The 10,891-nt window shown below is 40.7% G+C and overlaps 1 protein-coding gene and 1 pseudogene across 1 annotated transcript; both read left to right on the top strand.

Annotated features, from left to right (window-relative positions):
- Positions 1 to 845: 845 nt before the first annotated feature.
- On the top strand, positions 846 to 6,615 carry LOC115170917 (modulator of macroautophagy TMEM150B-like; annotated as a pseudogene).
- Positions 6,616 to 7,293: 678 nt separating this feature from the next.
- LOC115170918 (modulator of macroautophagy TMEM150B) lies at positions 7,294 to 9,832 on the top strand. The gene is made up of 7 exons (XM_029727295.1): positions 7,294 to 7,784; positions 7,901 to 7,984; positions 8,167 to 8,226; positions 8,487 to 8,554; positions 8,717 to 8,844; positions 9,036 to 9,213; positions 9,504 to 9,832. Exons 2-7 carry the CDS (start codon positions 7,920 to 7,922, stop codon positions 9,716 to 9,718), a joined length of 714 nt encoding a protein of 237 aa, XP_029583155.1. The 5' UTR covers positions 7,294 to 7,784; positions 7,901 to 7,919; the 3' UTR covers positions 9,719 to 9,832.
- Positions 9,833 to 10,891: the final 1,059 nt, after the last annotated feature.

The following is a 10,891-nucleotide window of genomic DNA, read 5'->3' as shown; positions in this document are numbered from 1 at the left end:
CTGACCCAATGTAATAATTGTACCATACAACCTTCTCTCTGGTAAAGCGAGTGAAAAACAACTTTCTTCTGGTGTTATTACGGTATATTTGACAGTGATGGCCAAGGGGGAGAGGCATTTCCTCTATTGAGGAGAAAAAGTCAAGAGGTGTCAGTCAGCTTTACCTCCCATCTTTACATACAAGAAAACTGTGAGTTTAAACCACTTTTTACTAAACTTCTCTTTCTCGGACAGTTAAATATTATTTTCTTCTAGGTTACTATGTCATAGAGCTTGCAGGAAAGGCATTTCACTGTACTTGTGCATGTGAAATTAACTTGAAATATGAAACTTGTCAATATATCTTATTTGTGTAAATTGTGTTTTTTATGACATTATTGCTCTTTCTGTATCTTGCTTTCCTCTCTTTCCTTTTAAGTAACGATATTTCTTGGTGTAATTTGATGAGGTTTTAACAGTCTGGAAGAGCAGGGAGCTTATTTAAATTAGACAGGAGGAGAATGGAAGCACAGAAAAATAACTATCACTCAAAATGATTTCTCAATTGAGTAAGCCTATAGCTTCAAATGTTCCTTTTCACCTCATCCGTTTTGATCCTGTAAGATGTGTACGAACAGATAATCAACAGATACTAAACTTACCGGACCTGGGTTCAAATACTATTTCAGTTATTTCAATTACGTTCACATCCATTTCAAATGAAGTATTCAGATATTTTTTTTATTTGAAAGTACCGTAGTTGAATATTTCAATGTATTTGGAAGTATACTTGGAAAGTATTGACATATATTTGAAATTACTCAAATACAACTAAATACTCCGATGCATTTGAAATAATGAATTAGAAAATATTTTCAAAGTATCTTTTTTAGATTTGTTTAGTATATATTTTATATGAAATGATTTGACAATAAATTCAAATACTTCCAATAGAAGTAGTTGATTTTGGCCACTTTTTTTGAAAATACTCAAATACACAGAAAATGTGTATTTCATCGTTTGTTATTTAAATACTTGTGTATTTAAACTCGGGTCAAGATACTACATGGCATTGAAAGCAACTACTGTACACAGGAGTAATTGTGTCTGTCCCAGGTGTCCTGAGTGGACCATTATGTGGCTCTGGGCACTGCTTCCGATCTGCTTGGCACTGTGGGCATATGGGTTGTGTAAGTATTTATCTGACTTCTGTGTGTGCTCTCCTCTTCAGCCACTTCTTTATTAGCAATAGGCAGAAGAATACAGTGGTCACTTATGCTACAACGATATGGCAATGATGAAGATGAAGAAAATGTTAATGTTTACTTTCAGTACAAGTAACAAAAATAGAACACTTGTGCTCTGAGTGCAAAACAAATATCAAATGAATGCCTCCGTCACCCTCCACAGGGTTTGGTCTGGAAGATATACAGTGCCTTTGAAAAGTATTCAGACCCCTTGACTTTTTCCACATTTTGTTATGTTACAGCCTTATTCTAAAATGGAATAAATTAATGTAAAAAAAATAAATAATCAGCAATCTACTCACAATACCCCATAATGACAAAGTGAAAACAGGTTTTTAGAAATGTTTGCAAATGTATTAAAAATTAAAACCAGAAATACCTTATTTACATAAGTATTCAGACCCTTTGCTATGAGACTCGAAGTGGAGGTCAGGTGCATCCTGTTTCCATTGATCATCCATGGGATCTTTCTACAACTTGATTGGAGTTCACCTGTGGTAAATTCAATTGATTGGACACGATTTGGAAAGGCACACACCTGTCTATATAAGGTCCCACAATTGGCAGTGCATGTAATAGCAAAAACCAAGCCATGAGGTCGAAGGAGTTGCCCGTAGAGCTCCAAGACAGGATTGTGTCAAGGCACAGATCAGTGGCTTCCATCATTCTTAAATGGAAGAAGTTTGAAACCACCAAGACTTTTCCTAGAGCTGGCCGTCTGAACAAACTGAGCAATCGGGGGAGAAGGGCCTTGGTCAGGGAGGTGACCAAGAACCCGATGGTCACTCTGTGACAGATCTCTATAGTTCCTCTGTGGAGATGGGAGAACCTTCCAGAAGGACAACCATCTCTGTAGCACTCCACCAATCAGGCCTTTATGGTACAGTGGCCAGACGGAAGCCACTCCTCAGTAAAAGGCACATGACAGCCCGCTTGGAGTTTGCCAAAAGCCACCTAAAGACTTTCAGACCTTGAGAAACAAGATTCTCTGGTCTGATGAAACCAAGATTGAACTCTTTGGCCTGAATGACATATGTCACTTCTGGAGGAAACCTGGCACCATCCGTACGGTGAAGCATGGTGGTGGCAGCATCATGCTGTTGGGATGTTTTTCAGTGGCAGGGACTGGGAGACTAGGCAGGATCGAACGAAAGATGAACGGAGCAAAGTACAGAGAGATCCTTGATGAAAACCTGCTCCAGAGCGCTCAGGACCTCAGACTGGGGTGAAGGTTCACCTTCCAACAGGACAACAAGTCTAAGCACACAGCCAAGACGACACAGGAGTGGCTTTGGGACAAGTCTCACAGGTGTGCCAAGCTTGCTGCGTCATACCCAAGAAGGCTTGAGGCTGAAATCGTTGTCAAAGGTGCTTCAACAAAGTACTGAGTAAAGGGTCTGAATACTTATGTAAATGTACATTTGTATTTTTGATTTTTGATAAATTAGCAAAAATGTCTAAAATCCTGTTTTTGCTTTGTCATTCTGGGGTATTGTGTGTAGATTGATGATGGAAACAAACCATTTAACAATTGAATCAATGTTAGAATAAGGCGTTAACTTCAATGTGGACATAGTCAAGGGGTCTGAATACTTGCCGAAAGCACTGTATGTTGTAATGGAAGTATTAAAATACTAACTACAGTTCTTGTTCTTGCCAGGTTTGGTATCGCTGTATCGAATGAGACTGTTAACATCACAGAGAGATTCCCCTACATCAGGTAAGAGTCACACTGGTCTTGCAATCAAGTCAATGTCTCACAGTACTCCATAAATATTCCCAATGGCATGGATCAAAATGAAAAGTGAATCATTGAGGAATCAACACTATATCACTTTAATGTTAAAGTTATAACATTATTCAAATTGTATTAGTCGTATGTACGGGATACGCACGGTATACATCGTCCAATTAAAAACGTACTTGCAGGTTCCTTCTCGCAATGCAACAATAGTTTACACTGAAGCGAGATGGTGGTCAGTTCAAGTGTTCAGCAGTATGATGGCTTGTGGATAGAAACTGTCTCTGAGCCTGTTGGTATCAGACCGGAAGATAGTATCGGAGCATGAGGTCTGATACCAACAGGCTCAGAGACAGTTTCTATCCTCAAGCTGTCTCTGAACTGGACTGACCACCTGCTCTGATTCTCTACACGTTAGCACACATGCACTCACACACACAGACATACACAGGCCCAGATGCAACCGGTCAGGACGCGCTCAATGGTGCAGCGGTACTATTTGCCGATAGCTAGCATGGAGTATTGAAGTTCACCCAAATTACAAAATGACATTGGTTTCCTTACCCTGTAAGCAGTCTATGGACAAGGTATGACTCCATAGTGGCGCAGCGGTCTCAGGAACTGCATCTCAGTGCAAGCGGCATCACTGCAGTCCCTGGTTCGAATCCAGGCTGCATCACATCCGGCCGTGATTGGGAGTCCCATAGGGCGGCGCACAATTGGCCCAGCGTCATCTGGGTTTGGCCGGGGTAGGCTGTCATTGTAAATAAGAATTTGTTCTTAACTGACTCGCCTAGTTAAAAAAAGGTTAAATTAAAAAAAATGACAACAATCCATGCTTTGGTTGTGTTTACCGGTCTGCAAGTCAATGGTAATTATATTAGCTTTTTTGCGCTTCATGTTCAAATCATCTATAAGCAACTTCATTGAGTTACACACTCATTTTTTAGATACTTTAGGATAATTTGAAGCAAAAACTAAGATACATTTTTTACATAAAGTATGAGAGGGAAACAATAAGGTGTGTATTGTGAAGTCAACTAATACACATTTTGAGGTTCCTACGTCTGATGTTATTTGTTTATAATTGTAGAGAATTGAAATGTGAATGTTTGTGTTCCGTAGTGAATGTGGCACCTATAATCCTCAGAGCTGCATCTTCGCTCAGATCTGCAACGTCTGTGCTGTCCTGGGTAAGTGAATAGATACGCATGCGCGCACGCACACGCACACACACACACACACACTCTCGCTCTCTCTCAATACCCCCTTCTCTCTCTCTGTGTGTCAGCCCTGTGGGTTGTGGTGATCCGGTTTCAGCAGGTCAGGGACTATGGTCAGAACAGCAAGGTGAACATCGCCAGTATCGTACTGGGATTCATCTCCTGTGTGGGCATCTCCATCATCGGAAACTTCCAGGTATCGTTTAGAATCTCGCTTCAGTGTAAACTATTGTGATAAAGGGCAGTTATCGCAATACTATTATATCTTTTTTTTATTGTGATACAAGTCCTATTATAAACCGGTTGGTTCGAGCACTGAATGCTAATTGACTGACAGCCGTGGTATATCAGACCGTGTACCACACCTTCTCGGGCGTTATTGCTTAAATATCCTCCGCCCCTCGCATGTACACATAGCAAGTTGACATATTGTTATACCTTGACAATTGCTGACAATATCGCCTTCGTTCCATCTTCTCTCCCATCCCTCACTCCCTCTCTTCATCCCTCTCCTTCAGCAATCTGTAGGGATTGGGATCCACTTGTTGGGTGCGTTCTTGGCCTTCTTCGTGGGCCTGGCCTACTTCTGGCTGCAGGTGTGGCTCTGCTACAAAGCCCATCCCTTTAAAGACCGCCACTGGGTTGGACCTCTTCGAGCTACCTTCTGTAGCATCTGCACCGTCCTGGTCATCACCAGTATCCTTACAGACCATACCGCTGGGAGGCGCTCGCCGTTCTCAGAGAATGTCTCTTCATGTAGGAAGATAAAACACATCTATTACTCACTGTTGATGCATGCTAAACAGTGTTTATGCAAAATATAGCAACTTGAATACCAGTTAAAATATGACACACAAACAATGGACTGTAGTATATATTCCCTGACCAGACTGGCAGTACAGCGGTACGCTACAGTTAGCTGGGAATGTGACTGTATGCAAAATGTATAGTTTCAACATTGACAGGTTATCTGCTTGTGTTGTTGCTCCTTGCCTGGCCTTTCCCTCCCCAGTGGCTATACTTCATAATACCAGCTACAAATCTGGAGCGGCCGTTTGTGAGTGGGCCTTGGTCATGTCCTTCTTGGCCTCTTTGGGTCTGAGTTCCGTCACATCGACTTCCACCAGCTCACCGTGCAGAAACAAGGTCTGAAGACACAGAGCACCAATGGAGTGGTCAGAATGAATTATGTTTCATAGTACAGCCAATGAGACCGTGACAATGACCATGCATTGATACACTGTTCATCGCTTAGCATCTAAAAACACACACACACACACACACACACACACACACACGCTGGGTTATTTTGACCCAGCTAATTGGGCTGCCTGAATCCCCAAACATGGGTTAATTTAACCATCAGTTTATTTTTTTATCATCAGTTGGGTTGACCCAGCAGCTGGGTCTTTTTTTAATGTAATCCATAGGTTATTTTCATGAGGCGTGGCCTATTAGGGGCATGACTTTCAAATAATGATTTTTGGCCACCTGTAAGAGTAAAGGTCATTTCTGTTAATCATGTTAAGTTCTTACTCTGCAAATTTCAATTTTCTTTGACTATTTTTGCACATTACATATTTGAATATAACATTCATAACATTATTATTTACATATCCCAACATTGAGATATCCCATATTTTGGGATATGTATTAGCATAAGCTCTTGGGGAACTCACATACTTGTGTAAGCCTCTTTAAAGCTTCAAACGTGTCAGTGTTTAACCTTAACATGTGATAACAATACAACAGAACACATGAACCAGAATGTCATTAACGCTCACGGGTGGCCAAAAAAAATAACTATCGGAAAGCCACGCCCCTACGAAGCCATGACTCCAGTCTTCTTAGCTGACCTGCTGGGTCATATCTTAATGACCCAGCATCAATAACCCAGCAGTCTTTTAAAGAAAACAACCCAACTAAGTGGCCCAATGCCTGCAACCCAGCAGTTGGGTCGAACAACCCAGCATTTTGTTATAGACGCACAAACAACTTTTGTATTACTGTTATTTATTTACTTATTGAATATTATGTTATGAAAGTATTGAAAAAATGCATATATTGTCTTAAAGTTATATAAAAATGTTTTTATCACAATTCTAATTGTCTTGTACTGTTATTCAGTCAAGCGGATCTAAGATTTTCCCCCTTTGGTTTTATTTTTGTACCAACAGATATTATTTCAATGGCACATCAAGACATGAACACTGGAAACATATCTACGGTATTTATCTAGAGGAAGATGAATTAACTGATTATTGCCATGAAAATTGAAATCAACTTTAATGTGATGTGATACAGGAATTCATACTTCAACAAAGTTTTTTTTTTTTTAAGTCATGAGGGTTTACATAACTGTAAGTGTTTTTAATTTGACATATGTTTAATAAAATGTAACTTTAAACATACTGTACAGAGAATATAGAGCCTTCCATCAGAGTCTGTCATGTAAAAAAAAAATATGACATTTGTTCTCCCGGTGCAAACGCATGTAATTTAAAAAAATATATTTTTAAATGTTGCATTTTAAAACAGCAGATGTATTTTTTTTTTTTTACAAAAATTTTAAACAATCAATATTTTTGCATCAAAGGTCCATATTGCTGATATATTGTACCAAATCTGTTTTCAGTCCTATTAGTGTTTCTGATTAAATAGGCATATAGCACTGTGTGTCCAAGCCCTTAGGACAAGCAGCCTTGGGTGTGGGTTTCCCAAAAAACTCACCCGTTCCTGATTTGCTCTAGGTGAGTGTTGTGTGCAGGGGGTGGCTGTCATCAGCTGTGCTGCCCTTCATTTTCTTCAGAACTACCCTCTCACACAAACAACCAGAGGTGTATTCAGAGGTAAAAGCATTAAGAACGTTGCAGATAGAAATACAATTTATAGACGTGGCATGACACCTAATTCTATGTGACATATAAGGATAGCTGTTCTACGTAACGCATTTATATCTGAATGTTTTTTTAACGTTGCACCCTCCTGAACACACCCGGTCCTCCGCCGTTACAGAACGCTGCAGTTTCTTCAGGCTCTGTTTTGTCAGTCCGTTTAGCCAGGTTATCGAGCTGAAGGTGAAGACTGACTGTTTCACATTGCATTAGAAAGACAGCATGCTACATGACGTCTCAGTCAACCCTGAGCGTTATTGCAGAAAATACAGGTCAAGATTTTCTTTGGGGTAAGTGGTCTGCAGCATTTATTCACCTAGAGCCTATCTCTTTGTTTCTGTTGAAAGGGGAGAATATGTCCTCAGTGTTTTGACTGCAGCAGTGGTGGATGCTATGTTTCATCCCTCTGTTGGTTGTCACATGGTATTGCTTTTAGTGTTACAGGAATCTCTGTGTGAGGGTGATGCAGAGGTGCTGTACTGCACTAACTCAATTCTACCACATGGTGGCACCATCAAGCCTATACTCACTTCAACATACAATGATTAACCTTAGTTTTGTTTGACTATTCTTGGGTCTCTCCGTTACCAGGTTAAAGGTGCCTCTGACAGTTTCCTGTCTAAAGCTCTGAGGAAGGTGATCATCAAAGATCATTGCAGAAATCTTTTTCTGGGATAGTCACCATGTGAAATGTCCTGGGGTAAGATGTTTTTATGGATTCCTGAGTTCCTTAGTTGAGGGCCTTTGTCCCTTTTTTATTGAAATTGGGTGAAAGTGTATCTGGGTGTCTCAGTTGTGTCGTTTCATATTTCCCAGGTGAAGTAAGTAAACAATAATGTGGCTCTGGGCACTCCTTCCAATCTGCTTGGCGGTGTTTGGCACTGTGGGAATATGGGTGGTGTGAGTATCTAACAGACTGGTCTGCTCTGTCCAGCTACTTGTCTAGATATAATAACAGTGTGGGCTTATGCTACGGTACAATGAGATGGCGTTGATGATAAGAAACTTACTCTCAGTGCAAAAAAACAAACAGAAAACCACTGAAGTATTGATATGCTAACGACAGTTCTTGTTCTTCCCAGGTTTGGTATCGCTGTATCAAATGAGACTGTTAATATCACAGCGAGATTCCCCTACATCAGGTAAGAGTGACGCCGGTCTTTACAACACTGTGAAGGGTTTACCCTGAATTCCACTCTGTATCTGGACTATGTCAATAGAGGCACTACCACAGACCAGTTAAACTGGTATAACCACTAACAAAACATGCTGGGAAATGTTAATGAGCCCACAATGCCACAATACCATTGACACACTGGTGGCTATTTGTTTTAAAGCCAATATTTCATTACCAAGTCATTTCCAAATGTGTAAATAATTCAAATGTGAATTTGTCTTCCAGTGAATGTGGCACCTATGATCCACAGAGCTGTATCTTTTCCCAGGTCTGCAACATATGTGCTGTCTTGAGTAAGTGAATTTTTTCAGCACTTTCACGTTGGTTCATACAACTTTATTAGTCTTTCTTGTCTTTCGTATGTAACCTCAACCTTCTTCTCCCTTCTATCCTCCCCACTCTACCCTCCTCTACACCCCCTCTCTCTCTTTTCTCACTCTCCCTCTCTCTGTCAGTCCTGTGGGTTGTGGTGATCCGGTTTCAGCAGGTCAGGGACTATGGTCTGAACAGCAAGGTGAACATCGCCAGTATCGTACTGGGCTTCATCTCATCTCTGGGCATCTCCATCCTCGGCAGCTTTCGGGTATTGCTTTACGATTGCAATAGGATACTATAACTACAGTATTATCGTCATACGAATCCCAATATCGTCCCAATCCTAGCATGTTCCCTTAAAAAAGATGCCATATTGACATACCCTGATATATGGTTGACAATATCCTGCCTGGCTCTTTCCCTCTCACCACCATTCCTCTCTCCATCCATCTCTTTCAGCAATCTGTGCTGTTTGGCATCCATGTGTTCGGGGCTTTTTTGGCCTTCTTTGTGGGCCTGGGTTACTTCTGGTTGCAGGTGTGGCTCACCTATAAAGTCCAGCCCTCTAAAGACCGTCGCTGGATGGGGCCTCTCAGAGCTGCCCTCTGTAGCATCTGCACCATTTTGATCATCACCAGTATCCTTTAACATCAGATCTATCAGCTGAGATAAATCAGAGAGAGGGAGAGCACAAGGGGAGTGCTCGACGATCCAAGATCAACACAGCTGAATGGTGACCCAGGGTCAACACAGCTAATTGTAAATGATAAAAAATAATCCTAAATCGTGCTTCTTTACCTGAATTTACAGTGAAAACATTGCACATAAAAATAATATCATAAACTGTTTGTCCTCCCTACAAACCGCTATATTTTAAACATTGCCACCTGTTTGGGTTGTGCTCCTTGACTCCCCTTTCCTCCTCAGTGGCCATAGGGCTACTCTTTGATACTGGCTACCGCTCAATGGCGTCCATTTCTGAGTGGGCTCTGGCCATGTGCTTCTTTGTCCTATTTGGTCTCTTTGCATCCGAGTTCCGTCACATCGACTGTCACCGGCTCACCGTGCAGAACCAAGGCCTCAAGCAAGACCCAGAGCATCAACGGTGGTGGGATCATAATGTACAGCCAACAGAACAGTAATCTAATAATTATAGAACATTTGAACATTCAGCTCTGACTGATAAAGCTTACTTAAGTGTACATATTTCAAACCTGTTGTTGAATAAAATCCTACTCTTTTTCTTTGATAAAATACTACTGTCTTGGATGCGGCATCTCCTTAGCTAAACCTCTTTTTGTTTGGTTTCTGTTGAGTTTATTGGAAATAGAGAGTGATTTTTCGGATCTTTGTTCATCTTTTGACTACAGCAGCGGTGGTTGCTATGTTTTCTCTCTCTGTAGGTTGTCTCATGGTATTTCTTTCACTGTTACAGGAAACTGTAGGGTGAGGGTGAGAGAGGCGCTATACTGTAGTTAGTCCATTCTACCACATGGTAGCACCATCAGGCCATGTAAGTCAGCCTGGCCTCAGAGCCATATGAAACATACTTTATGAATTTTTCCCGCACCTCCAAGACGTATGACACCTACTAAGACAGTAACAAAAGGAGGGAGTTCGGTCAGTTGGTCAGTCGGGTGGGGTGTGTAAATCCACGACCATTTAGCAATCCAAAGGTTGCGTGTTTGAGTTGAGTAGAGGACAACTGATACATTTTAGTTAGCCCGTCCCCTAACCCTTATTCAAAACTTTAAGGAAAACTCCACCCAAAAATGATCTTTTGGTATTTGTTTCATTAGTTCATTGTAAACATATTCCCACAATGTTTTGCTTGTCAGCAATCGTATTTTCAAGATCTGTAACTTTCAAAATACAGAAATCATCCCCGTATGATGCATTCATACGGGATGATTTCTGTATTTTGAAAGTTACAGATCTTGAAAACTAACCTGCTGCATAAATTCACCTAACCTTTGTCGTGTTAGTTCTCCTAACCTTTCATGTAAAGTATCCTAACCTTTGTAGTTAGTTTCCATAACCATCAACGTAAATTCTCCCCATAATTCTAATTTGTTGCTACAGCGCAGCAAGCAACCTGGTCTCATCCAATTCGTATGCTATTGTACGACCGGGTAAGATGTATGATATTATGCCTCCTATAATTCGGATGATATTGTACGAGCTTTTTTTCCATTAATAATGTAACCTAAATATATCATACTAAATGGAATTTCACATTTACGTACAGAATCATACCAACTGAGTGGCAAATATCTGTCAGTTTACAATTTTTAACTTTTAAAGTACATTACACT

This window comes from Salmo trutta, chromosome 32 (assembly GCF_901001165.1).
Source record: "Salmo trutta chromosome 32, fSalTru1.1, whole genome shotgun sequence".
NCBI classification, from domain to species: Eukaryota; Metazoa; Chordata; class Actinopteri; order Salmoniformes; family Salmonidae; genus Salmo; species Salmo trutta.
The sequence above is the reverse complement of the archived record's forward strand: the minus strand, read 5'-3'. Positions and strand labels throughout refer to the sequence as shown.